This window comes from Hyaena hyaena, unplaced genomic scaffold (genome assembly GCF_003009895.1).
Source record: "Hyaena hyaena isolate Hyena2069 unplaced genomic scaffold, ASM300989v1 scaffold_324, whole genome shotgun sequence".
NCBI lineage: Eukaryota > Metazoa > Chordata > Mammalia > Carnivora > Hyaenidae > Hyaena > Hyaena hyaena.
The window spans coordinates 1,532,586-1,554,564 of NW_024080955.1; the positions used below are offsets into that span (position 1 = coordinate 1,532,586).

The 21,979-nt window shown below is 30.7% G+C and overlaps 1 protein-coding gene across 1 annotated transcript in view; it reads right to left on the reverse strand.

Annotated features, from left to right (window-relative positions):
* Positions 1-2,069: 2,069 nt before the first annotated feature.
* TECRL (trans-2,3-enoyl-CoA reductase like) overlaps positions 2,070-21,979 on the reverse strand; it is a 101,463-nt gene continuing 81,553 nt past the window's right edge. The window contains exons 8-12 of the mRNA XM_039248939.1: positions 18,844-18,887; positions 6,335-6,392; positions 3,499-3,584; positions 3,044-3,089; positions 2,070-2,197 (exon numbers count right to left, since the gene is read on the reverse strand). Of these exons, the coding sequence (XP_039104870.1) occupies positions 2,070-2,197; positions 3,044-3,089; positions 3,499-3,584; positions 6,335-6,392; positions 18,844-18,887 (362 nt within the window). The remainder of the gene's footprint in view (positions 2,198-3,043; positions 3,090-3,498; positions 3,585-6,334; positions 6,393-18,843; positions 18,888-21,979) is intronic.

Genomic DNA, 21,979 nt, shown 5'->3' on the forward strand with positions numbered 1-21,979 from the left:
CATTGTGTGTATATACCACATCTTCTTTATCAATTTATCAATCAGTGGACACTTGGGTTGCTTCCATATCTTGGTTAATGTAAATAATGCTACAGAAACACAGTATATGTATCCCTTTGAATTAGTGTTCTTATATTCTTAGGGTAAATACCTGGTAGTGCTAGTATTGGTTATACTTTCATGTTTAATGTTGATAACAAAATGGTGTCAGTTTATCAGGTCATATCTTTTGATACCATAGGCAATGATTCCTCCAAAATATAAAATGAAAAAGAAATAATTTACAAAACGCTCTTCATAATCTATTAACCAAGGTGTGTTTCCCACCTGTAAGGAAATGATTATATGAAACAGGTATAAGGGAATGTAGCACCCTGGGAAGAGAAATGTCTATCCTAAATGTATCCTATCCTTCCCTGACGCATCAAAGATCTTCTAAGCGTATAAGAATCTGCAAACTTCCTGGGTTGGCATCAGTCTAGATCCACTTAAGAAAACATAAACTATTCTTCGTCCTTCAACAAAGGGATGATTATCACGGGTGGTTGATAACAGATGCATTAGGTATATGTGGTTTAATTCAAAGTACTCCTTTTAATACTTTTGAATGATTCCATGATATTTTGCTGAATAGGTATTAGAGAATTAAAGTTTGTTGTCTTCCTCTGAGATATTTTAATGCTATATATTTGGGGCAGATACCAAAACTCTTAAATGGGTGCTCTTGTTATTTCTTGAATAATTTGCCATATATATTAATAATAAAACCCCACAGAATGTATATATACCTACATTTATCAAGAACATTTTACAAATATGTATATAATCTAAGAACTTTAATTAGAATATTTTGATATATATGTAAAAATTGGAAAGGCTCCAGAAATTAACCAATCTAAAAAATCTCAACTTAGGGGTGCCTGGGTGGCTTAGTCGGTTAAGCATCCCACTTTCGCTTAGGTCATGATCTCGCGGTTCGTGGATTCGAGCCCCGCGTCGGGCTCTGCGCTGACTGCCAGCTCGGAGCCTGGAGCCTATTTCAGAGTCTGTGTCTCCCTCTCTCTCTGACCCTCCCTTGCTCACGCTGTCTCTCTTTCTCTCTCCTAGAAATAAATAAAATATTTTTAAAAAAATCTCAACTTAAAAATAAAAAGATTCTAAAAATAAATAAATAAAATAAAATAAAAAAATAAGGAGAATCAGAATTTCTTAAAAAACCTTAATGTGTACTTGATTTTTATATAGTCCTCTCCTTGTCAAAATATATATGCATATTCACTTACTTACATATATGCAAACAAAGCTTGAGAGGACATAGGAATTTAAATACGTGAAAATAAAGCAAAAAATATTTCCACTTTTAATGTCAAAAAATCTCCAATGTATGTATTATATGTATTGTCATCACATATAATCCACTGGAAGTATACATATTTCAATATTTATATATATATAAAGTGATATATATGTAAACATAAATATATATTTCAATATAAAGTATTCAAATGATTTAGTATATAGTGTCTAGAAAATATTTTAATTGTTATAGTTTCAGAATAACAACATACAATGTTTGTATGAATAAATAAATATGATTCCTGAGAAATTATGTTTTACTTTTAATATTAATAGATTTTTCACAAGAAATTGAAATACTACTATGACATATTATACTTCTCAATAACATGTTAAACAATAAAGAAAATAAACTACCATCAAAATGTATAAAATTCAAGTGGTTTAAAATCATAAATTTTTAGTTTATGATTCAGATAGTTTAACTGTCTTAAGCAAATAGTATTATGAAGCATTTAATGAAGTAAGAAACCTTGTTCAAAGACCAACATTTTGAAAATATTTGGATATATTATTAGTCATATCTACAGTTTCTACTTTTTATTTGCCTCAAGTTTATTACTCTAAAGTTAGCTAGAATTTACCATTTAATATTTTTAACCAATAAAAGTATTGTTGTTTTGAATTCCTGTTACATAATAGTCAACTATTGACCAAGTCTGATTTATTAAATTTATATACTATTTTTCTATCCATGAGATACCTATTTTTTCCTACAGTATGAATGGAATCATGGCTGATTTTCTATGCATATAAGAACTGAATTTCTTCAAATAAATCTTATGCTTCTTTTGTGCCCACAGAGACATCTGGATACTCATCAGAAGTGTAAAAATCCCAACTAGAAGAAAAAAAGAAATAATTATCCTTTCTTATTTCTATGATCGATATAGCAAGTTATCCTAAGAAAATTCAACTATCATATGTAGCTCTTAAAATATTTCTCAAATGTTGCATACTTCTGTATCAATTTTCTTTACTCATAGTAATTGCTTCACATAATATATGTTCATCCATATTTATTGCATAGTTGAAGTAACATAGAAAGAATATAGCAGAGACAAAAATAATCCACATTTTCTATATCTCACTGCCACAAAGTATTTCCAAATAAGGAATTAACTGTTTTAATTTTCAATAGTAGTTTTCTATATGCAGATAATATACCTCTAAACACACATCCACATGGCAAACTACATTAACTATGATTTAAAATTTTTGTACAGTAGAACACTGTAATGTATGTAATCCATTTACTTTCCAGTAAGTGAAGTTCATTACAATTTAACTCTTATGTATGTTAAAATGCCCAGCATTTGAGATGACACACTCATGCTTCCTGCCTTCCATTCAGAGATATCATGAACACTTGAAGGACATAACATATACACACATCTGTATTCATCATAAAAAAGATTTTCAAGTGAAGTGCATTATTAACACAACTTCTTGTTAATAAATCCTTGTTGCTTACTAAATGTATTTGGGCCTACATTAAGCCAAAAGTACCTAGTGATTTTTTTCCAATATATTTTAATACTGCTAAAAATATCCAAAATAAAGATAGAAATGAAAGCAAAAAATCCTTTTGCAAAGATGCCAGACTTTTGCACTATAGAAACTTGTTCTCAGAAACCACTTATCCTAAAGGATCATTTACTTAAATGTCAAATTACCGAGGTCTTACCTGGCAGTGTTTGTGTCATGACTGTGAAACTAATCCATGATCCAATCTGTTGGATTAAATTAATAAATACCATAATTAATCTAGGAAGTTTTTCATTTATGATATTAAATAGGTAATGTGAAAGCTTAAAACACGATAGAAAGATAGAAAAACTATAAGTAGAAATAAATTTTCCCCAAATAATGATTTTATCGTTAATTATAATAGTCATATAAAATTTCATAAACGGCATCATATTCATAAAATATGTTAAATGTTAAATGTTCTGATTTCTTATGCCTATAACTCAAACTGAAATCTATTTCATAATTTGTATCTCCGTCTATTCCTATATCTATAGATAAAACCTGTGTATAATCACATATATTAAACTATAATACCTGTAAATACAGAAACATATGCATTTAGTTTATCATAGAATAAAGTTTAATTATTTACATGCATAAATAGCATACCTCATAGGTGTAGTTAGGACATGAAACCAGGAAAAACATCCATGTGAAAGGGTTATAATTTGGACTTGGAAAACAGGCATTAATTCCTTTTAGAAAGAATAAAATATCAATGATAGTACATATTGCAAATTTAATCATATATATTCTATATAATTCTAAAATCCCTAAAACAACTTACACCACATAAAATGTCATCGTGTATTTATAGAACCAATTTTCCAATTTATTCAGAAGAGTCCCAGTTTCAAATGCTATGACCTTTTGACTCAGAACAATATACCTGTAATTTTCTATGTCTAGAGCTATGTTGCCGTAAAATTATACAATATACCATGATAATCAGTTATTTAAACTTTAATACAGAATGTATTTTGCATATCATAACAGTTGCAGCTGAATTGCACACTAAAATTAGTAAATGTACTTTAACAATCGCATGTCTCTTCTCTTTTAGTGTCAAAGAAGATGTTTTTGGTTGAGATTGTTAAATACTTCAAACCTCCTTTTCTATTTAATTAGTGAAAATCCAAAGGGAATTTCATAAGGATGTCATTTATATCAGAAAAGTGTGAAAATCTCTCATAAGAGGATTACAGTGAATATCAGCATAGTTAAAATTCAGAAATACCACATAAATTATTTCTGCTCAGCAATCAGGATTGTTATTTACAGTTTTCATTATACTTAGCATACTGTCATTTGATTTTTGTGATTCTTTGACTTTTAATTTATCTCAAGAAATATTTTAGATAACGTATTAAAATGATTGCAAGTTGAACTTTGAGCTGTGACATTTATAAAAAAGTAAATATGAATTATAAAATTACTGTTTGTTCTCCATAGCAAGTTTAATTGGATAACATATCAACTAATCTTATTTAGTTATAATTCTAAAGCCAGAATGAAATGCCAGCATGTTGTGTTCAGAGTTGTATCTATTGTTAAAATATCAGCATAAAAAATGTATTAGATCTATACAGGTTTCATGTACTGCTCATTTCAAGATAAAGATAAATATATACACCATTTAATATTATAGATTATCTTGACAACATACATGTAAATGTCTTGGTGTAATGCCCATATATTCATCAAAAGAAAAATGATTGAGGGGGTGCTGGGATGCTCAGTCCACTAAACATTTGACTCTTGCTTGAGGCTCATGTCATGATCTCATAAGCCCAGATCATGGAGCCCAGTATCAGCTAGGCACTGACAGCACAGAGTCTGCTTGGGATTCTTTTTCTCACTTGCTTTCTGCCCCTACCCTGGTCATGCACATGTGTGAGTGCTCTCTCTTTCTCTCTCTCACAATAAATAAATACACTTAAAAAAAAAAAAAAAGAATTCCAAAACTCAAAATAGATATGGCCAAAACACAAAGAAAAAAAAAAAGAGGAGAGTTGGTTGTACTCAAGAAAGAAATTGTAGAAAAAGGAAAAGAAAATCATCTCAGTAATATAGACATTTCAATTTGCTTAAAGTAGGATGTTCAATAGAATAAGGACTATTAAGTAGATGAACAAAAACAGCCAAAATAAAGAAATAAGAAGGTAAAAATAGAAAGTGATATATAAGATATAAACATATAATACATATATAATTTACCCCATCACCCAGTCCACAAAGCAACAAAACAAATTTTAAATTACAAAATTTTCTATAACAAAAAAAAGGACATGAATCAATGTCCTGGAAAATTATCATGTGTCTGAGAAAATTGACCTGAAGTGATCAACTCTACGACACAACCTACAAAATTAATAGACGTGGTGGTAAAGTCTTTTGAGTCTGAAGGCAAAAAGACCAAATCAATAAACAAAGAAGGGAACATTAGATTTCTGATTTCTCAAGAGCAACATATAAGGAAGATAAAAGGTGGAGTAAACACTGAAGAAAAAAAAAAGTTTTTTCATTTCAACAAGTCCAGAGTCACATTTGACTTTAGAAACATTATGATTTAATTTTTTTCTTTTTCTTTATTTTTTAAATATCTATTCATTTATTTTGAGAGAGAGAGAGAGAGTGCACAGGAGGGGCCGAGAGAATCCCAGGCAGGCTCCATGGAGTCAGCACAGAGCCCTATGAGGTGCTCAGTCCCACAAACCCTGAGATCATGACTTTAACCAACATCAGGAATGTGACATCCAGCCAACTGAGCCACCCAGGGAACCCATAAAATTTTCATTTTCATATAATGATACTGTAATCCAGAGAAAATGAAGAAATTTGAACAAGGTAATATTCTTAAAGGCTCATAATCAATACTAAAATTAGTGATATTCTTAATTTTGTCAATATTAGTATTTTTATAGAATTGTATTGTGTTTCTATACTAAAAACAAATCAGACTATCAAAACTTTTAGGCTTCAAATACATCCAAAGAGAACTCAGTAAATCTATGAATTTGGATAAGATAAAAAAGGCATCCAACCATTTCATTAAATGCGGGTTCTGCTGTTATGCAAAAACAGACAGTAAACCACCATAGCATTGGCATTAATCAGTTACCATTTTTCAGTCAGAGAAAGTACAGATATTTTCAAATCATATTATAGTTATTTAATACTGCTTTAATTCTTAGCATCTGTTTATTTTTCTCATATAGAGATTGTCATTTGATGTGAGTAGGGCATCCACACTTCATTTTAGAGAAACCATTATTAGAAAATATGATTTAACTCAAATATTTGAAAAACTTAAGACTAAAGGGGCTAGAATTGGGGGACACTGTCTTTAATGTTTCCAACTATTCCTTTAAAAAATTGTTCACTTAAGGCTTTGAATAATAGTAATTAACACAATTCACACTAGAAAATATAAAAAAGGACTAACCTGTGTGATTGGGATGAGATAATACTACATTGATGAAATGATTTCCAGCTTCACAGATCTGTAAAACATTTAAAACTTTTCAGCGTGACATGCCTGTTCCTCTTTAAAAATTGTATTCTCTCTATATATACTAATGTCCATGTAATATATTAATTCCAAAGATCCAAGAGACATTATACTCTAACTGCAAGGAAAGGATATTTTGAATTATAACAAAAAAAGCTGTTGAATATATATATTGCATTAACATAATGAGTCACACAGAGGTAGAAACTTTGAAGATATTATTGATACCTTTTGACATCTAGGTTCAAATTTCCTTGTTTGTGCTGATTATATGCTTTGTATTTATTTCAGTAGGTAAGTTTGCATGGGTGGTACTTACTGTACTTACTGAACCTGTACTGCAAGGCAGGTAGTGTGACTACCAGTTGGATACAGCTCAGTTTAGAAAACTTATTGTAATGTGAGGATGAGCACTGGGTGTTACGTGGAAACTAATTTGACAATAAACTATTTGTAAAAAAAAAAAAAAGAAAAAAGAAAAAAAAAGAAAACTTATTGTAAGACGTACTGTCTCACAAAGACACTTGCTACTTGTCTGTCATCTGGCCTCTTGATCATGTTCACTCCACTAGCTGTCCCTGTAAATAGGCCACTATGACCGTCTGGGAAGCTTGTCTTACTGATATCTTTGGACAGAGCATGGGGAAGCCTAATAATATTCCCAGTATGTATTCAACATTTAAATACTATGTTATAAATAACAAGTTGTTATTCAAAACCTTTATTGTTTAGAGTCATACACAGCTTCGCTATAATATATCCCATAATTGAGCATGTTTTTAACTCAGTGTCTATAATGGTACTAATCTCTTAAAATATACCTGATTTTATTCTTTTCAACAATTTCTGTATGGATTTATTCACATGTAATCATTTTGTAATTGTAGAAGAAGCTCCCAGTTTCTCAAGTTATCATTAGGAATCAAAGTTGAATTTTGCATTTTCAAATAATAATTTTATAGTTGAAATTATTTGTAGGTGAATGTTGGTAAGAGTGTGGGCTCTCGTTAGATGAACTTGTGTTCAAATATCACATCTTTTAAATTACTTATTAGAGAATACATGATTAAGACATTTGAAATTTCATTTCACCCAAATGCAAATATTGCTTCCCATCTCATCATGATTATTTTAGGATGATTAAAAGAAATCCAGTGTCTGACATATGAATTGTCCAAAAAAATTATGATAATTTTAGTTACCAATATCATCAGTTCAAAACTTCTCCAGAAAATTATCCTACATTGATTGATCTCACTTCTCTAAATTTCTATGTCACGTATTGGCTGCACTACAAAACATATAATTACCAAATTAATAACTTGTTATATTTGTTTGATCTTAATACCTTTGCTCATCTTTCAGTCAAATAGCATGTCATACTCATTTTTCATCACTCACAGTGCCAAACACACAATGGAATATATGATAAAAATACTTAGTAATTAATAAGCAAATTATCTTACCAAATCTTTATAAACAAATTATCCTTTAGAAATATGGATTTTATTCTGGTGAAACATATTCACCTTTTGATTATCAATATTTTATACTTATTGAACCATCAAAATACTTTCACCTTCTTACGTTTTTACAACACAGTAATATGGAACAATCTTCTATCCAAGGTGAGGCCATTAAAAAAAGAACTTTTAGGCTTCAGTCAGACCACTAGAGTAGCTGTATAATAATGCCATAATTTAAGATTAACTGCCCCTTCACTCCAGCCCCAAAATAAAACATGTAAGAAAAATAAGAAAAATAAAAGAAGGGGATAAGAAAGTGGTAAATAAGGAAACTATTCCATCTTGCTCTCTACTAATGAAATGCATATCTATATACATTCCAGGGGTGGAGAGAAAAAAAAAAACACATTGGCTATATCCATATGGTAGGAAATACTTAGTTTATCATCAGCTTAGCAACTCCATAATGGATTTTAAAGAGCAATGTGACTATTTTCAGTTTTCACCTTAAGCACTGGCTTTAAAATTCTGGAGAATGATTGAGTCCACTCTAGGCTAATTGACCTAGATAGAAGTGGTTGATATAATTTCCTCTTGGGTCCAGGCTGAGTAATGTTAGCAAATTCAGTCAGTGCTATAAAACTCAATATATGGTTCTATCACTGAATAAAATTTCAGAAGCACATTAAGTGTGAAACACTGGAACATTTTTCAGCCTGATTTACACATTTCTCCTGGATTGATTCTTTTCTAAACTAGATATATTCATTTCGCACATTATATGTTAACACAATAATTTCGTAAAGTTTCAGGAAGTTGCTATCATTAGGTTTGATTTTTACTTACTTAAAATTTAAATTGTCTTATGTAGCAAAACAAACAGATGCAATCTACTATGAACTATGTATGATTCCTATGTAACACCAATGGTAAAGACATTGTAGATAATAAGAACACAGAAACATAAGAAAAAAATATTATGGAAACATTGTCCAGATATTTTAAGAAAAAATTATATTTAAATATGATATGCAAGAAGAAGCACGGTTTTCCTGCATTACAACAGTAAAACAAATAAGTTTGAAAATATTTCATTTGACTTGCTCATATACAAATTGACAATTTGGAACAATGTTGCCTTTTTTCAAAAAGTTTAATTAGACAGATAAGTTTATATTTTCTAAACACATTCACAGAGAGATCGGCAACTCAGAGGCATTGCCAGAATCACCTTACTTATGAAGAAAAAGATGACTTAGGTTTTAAAAGTCATTAGGAGTCCATGCACGGCAATGTGGATACACTTAACACTGATGAGCTGTGCACTAAAAATGGGTAAGATGGTACATTTTATGCTATTTGCGTTTTTACCATAGTTAAACATTTTTTAAAATTTCCTAGATAGTGTTTTAATTGCAAAAGAAGTTTAGAAGGGTAAATACTATGATTTCAGATGTACTTTCATTTGGAAGTATATGTCTGGTTTAAAATAAATCTAAACAAAAATTATTTGTGCTTGTTTCATATAATTTTTATTGGGTAGCTTAACTGTCTGATGCATCATACTATATGAAAAATAGGGTGTTAATAATTCAATAATCTAGTCTCTTTAGCATTAACATTATATTGATAAATATGAAATATAACTTTGTCAGCTAACCGAAAGTATCACAGTGTCCACGTGAGAACAGAATCTTTCCTTAGATGTTTTGATTTAGAAAGTAAATGGAAATACTTTTATTCTTTCAGCTTCCTCAGTACTCTCAGTTCTCTGACATTTCAATTTTATTTTTAATTAGTATTACTAAATATTTAACAATGCAGGATGGGTAAAATAGGTGATGGGAATTAAGGTGTGCACAGGTAATGCATGTAAGTGTTCAATCACTATGTTGTACTCCGTAAACTAATATTACACTGTATGTTACATAACTGGAATTTAAATAAAAACTTAAAAATAAATATGTAGATCTTAAAAACATATTTAACAATGTGCATGTGGGGCTGGGAAGTGTCAAATTAATAGCTCTTAAAGGACTTTTTAGTGAATATATTAGAAGTGTTGTACAAATTTTTATCAAAATATTCGCCATTAAATCACACTGTTTCCATATTAAAAAACATGATTGTATCACAATATTTGGAATTTCAGTAGTAAAGATGCTTCTTGTTTACTACTAGGTACTGTAGCTCAGTCCATAGCATGCCTATGACCAATGCCAAGAAGGCTAACTTGCAGAGATCCACTTTATTTTTAAGTTTTTATTTAAATTCTAGTTAGTTTGCATATAATGTAATATTAGTTTCAGGAATAGAATTTTAGTGATTCATCACTTACATATAATACCCAACGCTCATCACAAGTGCCCTTCTTAATATCCATCACTTATTTAACCCATCCCCCACCCACCTCCCTGCCAGGAACCTTCAGTTTACTGTCTCTGTAGTTAAAAGTCTCACCCCTATGTTCATCTATTCTATTTTTTAAATTCCACATATAAATTTAATCACATAGTACTTGTCTTTCTCTAACTGATTATTTCCCTCAGTATAATATACTCTAGCTGAATTCACATTGTTGCAAATGGATTCATTCTTTTTGATTGCTGAGTAATATTCCATTTGTGTGTATGTGTGTGTGTGTGTGTGTGTGTGTACATATATATACAAATCTTCTTTATTGATTCATCAGTTGATGAATGTTTGGGCTCTTTCCATAATCTGGCTATAGTTGATAATGCTGTTATAAGCATCAGCCCTTCAAATCAGTATTTTTGTATCCTTTGGGTAAATACCTAGCAATGCAATTGCTGGATCATAAGGTAGTTCTATTTTTATCTTTTTGAGGAACCTCCATACGGTTTTCTCTGGAGAACCGTAGCTGCCCCACTTTGCATTCCCAACAGCAGTGCATGAGGTTCCCCTTTCTCCACATCCTCAACATCTGTTATTTCTTGTGTTGTAATTTCTGTCATGTTCTTTCTTGCAAGCTTCATCAAATGAAGCATTCTCTACTTATCTAAGTGAAAATGATGCACCTAGGGAACAAAATCTAAACATCCTAAACATCTGTTTTTCCCAAAGTTTTATATATGTTGTCATTATTATTAGTTATTGGCAGATGTAAGTTTATCATTATATTAATATAATTAAAAAATAGAATCTGCTAAAATGTCTCTAAAACTGATAATCAGGTGTGTTTTGCATTTCAGCTCTTTTAAGTTTTCTATTTCTAATAATAATAAGTGTTATTATTATAAGTTGTGCCTTATTTACTTTATCTTATTATTTCAAGGGAAATTGGATCACTATATAATTATGGAAAGCTTCATCTGTGGTACATATCAAGCATTATAAGCTTAAGAAGTTAGTTTCTACTCTAAGGGATTAAAGATATTCACATAGATGTGTTATTTGATAATATAAGACAATATTATACTGTTATTTAACATAAGTTTTATAACATAATAATTTATCACTATGATCATAAGATTCTAATAATTTATTTCAATTTCTAATCTTTATTTTTATTATGAAACTCATTTGTATAGGAGTCTATACAAAAGGATAACATGCATCGTGTTCCAGAGTAAATATATCCAATAGGTTAATTATGGATTTATTAGAAAATATATATCCTAAATGATACTTTTTTTCATTAAGACTTTTTTAAAAAACAGTTTAAAGTTTATAGGAAAATCAAAGGGAAGGTACAGAGATTTTTCATGTAACCTCTGCTCCCTCCAGCACATGTATAACCTCTCCCATTATCAGTGTCCACCAGAATGATACATTTGTCACTTACAGTGACACATTATAATCACCCAAAGGTCATAGTTTACATTATGGTTCACTCTTGATGTTTGTACATTCTAAGTTTGGACAAATGTATAATGACATACATTCCTCATTATGGTATCATGCAGAGTATTTTACTGTCCTAAAATTTCTCTGCACTCTTCCTCTTCATTCCTCTCTCTTCACTGATCTTACTATGTTTCCATGATTTTGCCTGTTCCAGAATGTTATCTGTTTGGAATCATACAGTTGTTAGCCTTTTCAGAATGACTGCTTTTAATGATTAATATTCCTTTAATCATTCCCCATGTCTTCTTATGGCTTCAGAGCCCATTAGCACTGAATAATATTCCATTGTCTGGATGTGTCATAGTTTATCCATTCACCGGCTTTGGGATATCTTAGTTGACTCCAAGTTTGGGCAGTTATGAATGAAACTGCTATAAACATCCATTTGTAGGGTTTTGTGTAGTCATAAGTTTCTAATTCCTTTGGGTAAATATCAAACAACACAATTGCTGGATAATACAGTAAAAGTGTATTTAAGAAACTGCCAAACTGCTTCCCAAAGGGGCTGGATCATTTTACATTCCCATAGCAATGAATGACAGTCCCAGGTGTCTGGCCCACATCCTTATGATCACTTGGTGCTGTCAGTGCTCTAGATTCTTGGCCATCCTAATAGGTTTGTAGTGCTGTCTCATTTCAATTTGCATTTCCCTGATAGCATATGATTTGGAGCACCTTTTCATATGCTATACACTATGCTATATATCTTCATTGGTAAGTTGTCACTTAAGGTCTTTTACCCATTTTTAAATTCAGCTGTTTATTTTCTTATTCTCGTATTTTATGAATCCACTATACATTCCAGATAATGACCTTTTACCAGATGTGTCTTTTGCAAATATTTTTTTTTTCTTAGACTGTGCTTTCCTTCCCATTCTCTTCATATTGTATTTTGGAGATCGGAAGTTTTTAATATTAATGAAGTCTAGCTTATCAGTTATATTCTTCTTGGATTATTCTTTAGTGTTTTATCTAAAAAGTCATTGTATTCCTAAAGTCATCTAGATTTTCTCTTATGTTATCTCCTAAGAGTTTTATGGTTTTGCATCTTGCACTTAGGTCTGTAATCCATTTTGAATTAACTTTTGTGAAGCGTATAGGTCAGTGTCTAAATTTATTTTTTTTATGTGGATATCCAGTTGTCCTGGCATCATTTATTATGACTATTTTGTTCTATTGTATTGTCTTTGCTCTCACCAATATATTTCACTTTTGAAAATCAATAACTAGAGTTCTTAACAAAAGTTTAGATCTTGTATTTATATTATTGCAGGATATGAAAAGTAATATTTAATAGTTATTTTATGAATTCATTTGCTGCATGAAACTAATATTTTATTGTACAAAACTTGCTATAGGAGATGATATTTTCACTCAAGATTGTAACTCAAAATACTTGATCTTGAAAATGATTTAATGCTTAAAAATATCTTATTTTGTTTCTGTGGTCCATCTCATTATCACATTTCTGGGGGTTCCTGAATTATTTTTTAATCCATAGAGGTTTCATGAAATATTGTACAAGACAAGAATGTGCACAGATGGTATAAGATTATGGTATAAAAATAGCACCATAGAGTAAAATAAAAAAAAGATACTTCATAAATATTGACTCTGTGGTAAATTATTATTAAAAACACATTTATGATGATTATTTTTTCAGAAATAATTTCCATATTAGCTTTGATGCTATATATTTTAGCAATAATATGTTTTATCATTATAGTAGCTGCTGATTTTAACTTACATTATTACTGTTTTTAGGAGTAATCAGTTTTAGCTAAAACTAAATGGTAACTATAACAAATTATAATAAAATCAATTTCCATTATTTTTACATTATTATTTTTAAAACCAGTTTTCTAAACGAATCATTTAAGAAGCAGTAGTAACTCCAACTCAACATAGGTGTAAAAGTTTATTTCTTTTTATGTTATTAGATATCTTAGAAACTTAAGGGTGTTAGAGAGGAAATCATATTGGCAAATGATGAGAAAAGGTAGAGTCCTCAATTTTAGGTCTTCAATAAAAAAAGTAAATCTTTTTTATTGGTGTCTATAACTGTCTATCTACAGTAAGCAAAAGATAGAAAAAGTTGTCACAAACAAACCTGAGCACAATGCTGAGAATGACAGCATTACCTTTGGCACACTTTTCATCCCTTATTTATCTCTTCCACAAATACAAAACATTCAAGCAGTTTCCTGGTCTTACTGCAGTTTCCATAGAACAGCCTTGTTAAATGCTATGATATAGTGTTCCCAGCATCCTCTCCCCTAATCAAAGATTACTCTTCTATGCCCAAGGTCCTTCTTGGTTTTGTGTTAGGAGAGATGGTGTGACTGCTTGATAAGAGCATAATTTATTACTTCTCCAAGAATATTTGCATTTTAATAATAAAATTTAACCTAAATGAGTGGATAACTAATGGTGAAACTGAAGACACACAGGCAAAACCAGGGAGAAGAGTGATTTTCAGTATTTTGCAAATCATGTTATCAATTCTCTCATTTCCTACATTGTTGAAGAAAGTAAGAAATTCAGGAGAAAAAAAATCCTCTTCTGGTGAAGTGCTCACTGTACAAAGAATTGATAAACCACAACTGCTGTTGGAGAGTAAAACTAAACTGAGCGGAAGAGAGGATAAAGAAAACAAGAATATTATATATAAAATAGCAAAATATTAAAAATGATAGAATATATTTTGTTTTGAAATAGTGATTTTGTTTCCTTGCGGGTGGACTTGAGTTCAGAGAATGAAGAGAGGTCATAGAAATATAAAGACACTGCAGTATAGTGTTTGTCCATATCATTTCTAGCAGAAAAACAAAGTTAGATCTGAAAGTTGTGGGGAAAGATATTCTGATGTCTTCAAAAATTTGCGTATATTTGATTCTAGTTATTTGGTTTTTTTCACTTATAGATTTTGTGATTTCAGAACATATTTGAGAGAACAGTGTCATGTCGAAAGTCAGAAAGAACTTACACAGAGAGGGAGGTGATAAACTACTTCTTAGAATATAATATAAACATGGCAAAACTCACAAAAATCAAGAAGTTTCCAAAAGGAATTATACTCCACTTTGGAATGTTTTAAGTGTGTTGTTTTGCTTACAGTATATTTTGCTCAAAATGGCATTAGAAAAAAAAAAAACAGAAGGCAGAAGCAAAAGAGAAAATTATAATTGTTGGGGCTTCTGGGTGGCTCAGTCGGTTAAGCGTCCTACTTCGGCTCAGGTCATGATCTCACAGTCCGTGGGTTCGAGCCCCGCGACGGGCTCTGTGCTGGCAGCTAAGAGCCTAGAGCCTGTTTCAGATTCTGTGTCTCCCTCTCTCTCTGCCCCTCCCCAACTCATGCTCTGTCTCTGTCTCAAAATAAATTTCATAAAAATAATAAATAAAAGAAAATTATTTGTTAATAGTCCACTAAATGCCTGATTCAACCAGAAGTCATTAAGAACTAACTATGACCAGGGGCGCCTGGGTGGCACAGTCGGTTGAGCATCCGACTTCGGCTCAGGTCATGATCTCACACTCCATGGGTTCGAGCCCCGTGTTGGGCTCTGTGCTGACAGCTCAGAGCCAGGAGCCTGCTTCAGATTCTGTATCTACCCCTCTCTCTGTCACTCCCCTTCTTGCTCTCTGTCTCTGTCTCTCAACATGAAATAAAGACTTTTAAAAAAATTTAAAAAAAGAACTATGACCATATTAAACATAGTTCTCATACATTGTCTTCTACCCAGGTGGTAATCTTGTTCAACACAACAGAAGCAAAACCAATTTTGAATAAAGCATTTTTTTCTTAGATTAAGAGGGCATATATATCAATAAATGAAAAATAGGAAGTTTTGCAAACATTTGTAGAAAAATTAGCACTTGCAAGATAGGCATTTTCTTGTCAAACTTTATACTACACAAGATTGACCTATGAATTTCCCCTCTGTTTCTTTACATAATAATAGTTGATTATAATATATGCTGATAATCTTAATATAAAATATTTTAAATGCACTTGACTTAAAAACATGTGCTTTGTGGGGCGCCTGGGTGGCTTAGTCGGTTAAGCGTCCGACTTTCGCTTAGGTCTTGATCTCACGGTTCGTGGGTTTGAGCCCTGCATTGGGCTCTGTGCTGACTGCCAGCTCAGGGCCTGGAGCCTGTTTCAGTCTGTGACTCCCTCTCTCTCTGACCCTCCCCTACTCATGCTGTCTCTCTCTCTCCTAGAAATAAATAAAACATTAAAAAAACAAACAAACAAACAAAACATGTGCTTTGTGGGCCACCTGACTGGCTCAGTCAATAGAGTACTCAACTCTTGATCTCAGGGTTGCAGATTGGAGGCTCATGTTGAGTTCAGAGATTACATAAAAAGAAACTCTTAGAAAAAAAAAGATGCTTTTCTTTCCAAACTATTTGCGTATGCATGTTTTTGATAAATGTGAAAGGCACACAATTAGGCATTTATTTATTATGAATGAAGAAAATTAACCTTGAAATACAGAATGTTATGCTCATAGTACTATGGTAGGTATCTTCAATTTAGGTGATAAATGTGCAAACTCAACCCATTTGTTACTACATTCTGTGTTAGAATCAGTTTCCTAAAACTTACATCTTAATATATTTTATTCTTGAAAATTAAATGTTTTGCCCGCATCCAACATTATTAAGAAATTCCAGGGCTAACAGACCTTTTTAATTTGCCATCACAATGTATAATGTTAAGACAGTTGCAGTGGCCCTTCTACTTTATTTCTAAATGCATATTTACAACAGAATAGACAAAATTCAAAATTTTGACTTTTAAACAAGTTTTTTCTCATATACTCAATACTGTCTATAATTGAAAACACAGATGGTTCTTTTTATCTTAATTTAACTCTAGGATCAAGACAGTCAATGTTTGTTATGTGCTTAGAAATATGGAATTAAAGTCATTGTGTTTACCTGCTGTCTATATTGGACCTAGTCAATGCTACTATGTATCACTATTTGTTTATTTTGAGACATTGGCCCTTATAAGAGGGCAATTATGATGAAATTTTTTGACTTGCCTCATTCTCCTCCTTCTTATTACCCCCCAAGTGAAATGTATAAAGAAACATTGATTAATAAAAGAATGTGTGAAGAATGATCACTAGTAGCTTAATTAGGAGGCAACATCTTTAAAAGTCCTGGGAAAAAATGTATAGAGCAAGCTATTTGAATTTTGCTTGTTTCCAATTATTCCTTTTTTACACTTAAATTATTATAATTGCTATGACATTTTTAAACAGCTATAACTTAAAAAAATTGTTTTATACTAGAGCCATAGATTTGTGGCTATACCACATTTGAAAAAAGGAAAGAATCAATAATATTATATAAATGGGATATGTGTAAATATTTACACAGAAATAATTGAAAGCAAGTTACAAAACTCTTGTATAGTGGTTAACATTATAAGGAGAATAAACATGAGAAAAATAATCAGGTATGAAACTAAAAATATATCAAAATAAAAGCCAAATATGTGGTTATTGTTTTCTTTATCCACTAATTCTTCCATTTGCTCAAATTTACTGAGAAGTTAATATACAGAGATCATTAGACTTGGTACAATGTTGATTAGCAATAAAGACATCAAAACAAACTGAAGCCTTACTATGAATAATATACACATGTGGAAAATTAAATATATACTTAAATATGCATTAAATATACATTTAAGAAATTATGAATAAAAATGGGGCGCCTGAGTGGCTCAGTCCATTAGGCGTCCAACTTTGGCTCAGGTCATGATCTCGGAGTTTGTGAGGTCAAGCCCTGTGTTGGGTTCTTTGATGTAAGCACAGAGCCTGCTTCAGATCATCTGTCCCCCTCTCTCCCTCCTCTTACCTCCTCTTTTCCAAAATAAACAAACATTTAAAAAGAAATGATAAATAAATGGTTCTTGTTATTCATTCAAGAAAGTAGTATTTCTACTATGCACAAGACCAGGTGTTAAAAATATTAAAGCGTGACCTGCACCTGCCACAGCCAACAAGTAGAGGGCCTTATTATCTAAACTATTAATTAAAATGCACACACACATACACACACACACACACACACACATACAGGTTTACATGAGACCATTGAACAAAATGTGGTATGTGATTTGTGCCTTATATGAAATGTGAAAGTTTAAGTTGTCTAATACAAACCTCACAAAGGATATAGACTTATACATGAATCAAAGTAATTCATCAATACATCAGGAGCATGAATCACAGGAGTTAATCTATCAAGGACAGGAATGAGGAAGAACATGAACAAACAATAAAAGCATGAGTTATATGGTAGAAATCTATGGTGTATTATATGTGCCTAATAAAATAATGCACTTCAGAAATACTAAATGATCTTTTGCACTCAGGTGGATGTGTACCCAATTCAAACAATGCATATGTAAAGTTAAATAGAATAATTTAAATAACTGGATAGAAAACAATTAGAAAAGATCTGCAATTCATTCAAAAAGCAGATTTTGTTTTCATTCAGAATTAATTAACACTTATGCCAAAGTGTTTTTTATTTTTAAAATTTTATTATTGTTATTATTTTGAAATTTTAATGCTTATTTATTTTTAAGAGAGAGACAGACCAAGAGTGAGTGGGGCAAGAGCAGAGAGAAACACACAGAATCCAAATCAGTATCCAGGCTCTGAGCTGTAGCACAGAGCCTGAAATGGGGCTTGAACTGACAAATCATGACCTGAGCTGAAGTCCAATGCTTAATGGACTGAGCCACCCAGATGCCCCACCAAAGTGTTTTTTAGATGTTCATCTTTTATAATTTTAAAACTTTTTGCTGTTAGAGGTTTATAAGTGTGCAGACAATCTCTCTCATAAAAGTAAATGAATAAACTTAAAAAGATTTAGAGCCCTAAAAAAAAAAAAGATTTGGAGAGATATGGCTTGATTTGGGGAAGTTGTTTGACCTATTTCACTTAATAGCATTAAGTATATAATATAAAAAGATCATATTTTGTACATGGTAAATCATCAAATATTTGTTTTGCATTCTTAATAACACTTCAGTTAAGCATGAATAGCAAATAAATAAATAAATAAATAAATAATACATACCAAAAAATTGATAGCAGATATTGTGACTTGACGGTTTCCAAATGCTAGAAAGTAGGAAAAGAGGATGTAATGAAAACATTCACATTATGAATTGTCACATTATAGACATAACTGAAGCAGTATTTATTGGATATTACTATCCTCTCATCCAAAGTATTATGCTGCATATAATTGACCTTTGGGAGTAATGCATTAGCAGTTTAAAAGGATGAAATATTTTTGCTTTCCACATGTACTTTTTTTCTAGTTACCTAATGATATTTAGAATACAAATGGAATCTACCTTTAACTCGTATTATTAAACTCTTTGAAGGCAGATTTGACTTCTCATTTGTCACTTTAAAAGTACATCATTGATGTATGTGTGTTTCTGTGCCAGTACCATACTGTCTTGATGACTACAGCTTTGTAATCTAGCTTGAAATCCGGAATCATGATGCCTCCAGTTTTGTTTGTCTGCTTCGCGATTGCTTTGGCTATTCAGGGCCTTTGTCATTCCATACAAATTTTAGAATTGTTCTAGCTCTGTGAAAAATACTGGCGATATCTTGATAGGGATTGTATTAAATGTGCAGATTGCTTTGGGTAGTATAGGCATTTTAAAAATATTTGTTCTTCCAATCCATGAGCATGGAATGTTTTTCCAATTCTTTGTGTGTTCTTCAGTATCTTTCATAAATATTCTATGGTTTTCAAAGTATAGATCTTTTACCTCTTTAGTTAGAAGGTATTATGCCAAGTGAAATAAATCAATCAGAGAAAGACAAATATATGATTTCACTCATATTTGGAATTTAAGAAACAAAACATATTAACAAATAATAAGGGAAGGGAGAGAAGAAAGGGAAACAAACTACAAGTGACTCTTAATGATAGAGAACAAACAGGGTTGACAGAGGGAGGTGGGTAGGAGAGGGGCTAGATGGGTAAAGGGTATTCAGGAGTGCACTGTGATGAGCACTGGATATTGTATGTAAGTGATGAATCACTAAATTTTACTTCTGAAACCAATATTGCACTGTATATTAACTAACTAAAATTTAAATTAAAAAAAGAAAATGTTTCCTTTATAAATAAATACATACATACGTATCATATGGCCTAATATTGCATCCGATGATATGTCATGTTTTTTAATGTTTAACAACTAAAAGAAAAATTCTAATAATAATAATTTTAATTTTTCTCATTGATGTTTTCTAACAGGCATTATTTTAAGTGTTTTATATTTTTCATCTAGAAACAAATATATGAGGTAGATTTAATGCTCTCATCTTAAAGTAAAGAAAAATATGAGTTATATCAATTCCCAAATCATATATGAATAATTAATAAAGTAGAATTTAAGATAGTGTCTTAAAGTCACTTTTCTCATGGTAGAAAAGTTGTAATATACAAAAGTATTAAAAATAAAATTTTCTTATAAGCTCAGCACCTGTATTAACAGTTGCATTTTTTCTAGTTTTATGTGAGTGTTTATACTTGTAAATTGTATTTATGCAAACACATTTACAAATAAAAATATAATGTCTTATTTTAAATCTGGCATATTTTATAAGAATACATTTAAAGGCTTTTCCAATGTTATTAAGCATTCATTGCAAAAGCTATGACACCATCTGCATCATAATGTGTAATGTGGTTAGCTCTAAATATTAGATATTATCTAATTGCTGCATAATTAGTGTTATTTTAATTTTATGTATGATAGGTAATACAACTTCAAACACCTTTCTTTATAAGACTTTTATGGAAGTTCTATTTCCTTGGGCTAGAAATTTGAAAGTATAATATAGTCAAAAGTTACATCAGTATCTATGCATGTACACACAAAACATGTAGAAATGTTGGAGATTTTGTTTTTATTAAGTTCATATATCTAATTATGAAATAAAAAAACAAATGGAGAAAATTTGGGAGATAAAAGAGTAAAGAGAAATATAATGCATAAAAATCCCATTAACCATGGTAGAACAATTAAAATTCAGATTTTTCCTTGGAGTTATACATATTTTCTATATATTTTTACAGTATATGATAAAACACTTTTATAATCACTTATTTCTTAATGTTACATTTGCCATATAACTAAGCACATTTGCCATATAATTAAACAGTCTTCTATAGCTGAATCAAATATTTTTTTATTTGTAGACAAAACTTCATTCATTCAACAATAGGTATTAAGAATTTATGTGACAGGCACTATAGTATGTACTTGTGATAAATCAATTAAAATTAAGCCAAAAGCAACTCTTATCTTGATAAAAATTACTGTTTGACAAGGAAACAATGATCGCAATATAACAAATGGAAGTTTGTAACCCTAATAAGTATTACTAAGAAAGACCTGTATAGTATTTAATGTAAAAGCTAAAATGAAGGATTTACTTTAATGAAGGACATGAGGAAGGACTCTGACTACACAATTGTACTCGATTTAGAAAATACATAGATATTAGCATAGACAAGAGAGGATTTTGGAACATTTCATGTAACAGGACAGTGAAGCTATACCTTGTTTCCATTTTTTAATGAGAATAAATAATGATATGATTAAAACAAGTACTGGGACAAAGAGTATAATTTTTAAATATTTTTAATGATTATTTCCAAAAAGCAAAGGTACAAATAGTATAATTTGAAACAAACCTTCCAGAAAATAATTTAGCCATCATGCAAGCTTTCTGTAACATTTTTATAATTGTTATAATGTTTCATATTTAGAATTTTTAAAAAGGCCATTTTCCTTGATTGCTGCTGATACGAAACATATGTATTGAGTTTCCTGAACATATGCATTCTAGTTTGCAGTTAATGGAATATTCCTGTCATTGGGCAGTTTTCAGTTATGATAATTTTGTTCCTATTTACCTTTAAATATTTTTAAGAAGTAAGAAATATGACCTCCTTAATGGTATATGTGTTGGAAATATATAATAATATGTTGGTTTTTATTTAAATTAATGTGTGTAAGTGCACAGATACCATTAATTTTATGCAGTCAAATCTGTTGAGAATAGGACTTTATATGATATTCACTTTCCAGTTGGAATCAGTATTATATTGCTGTATATATGTTCACGGAATTTGTTTCCTATTTATACCTTAATGCATTTGAGAGTCTTGAGCCAGC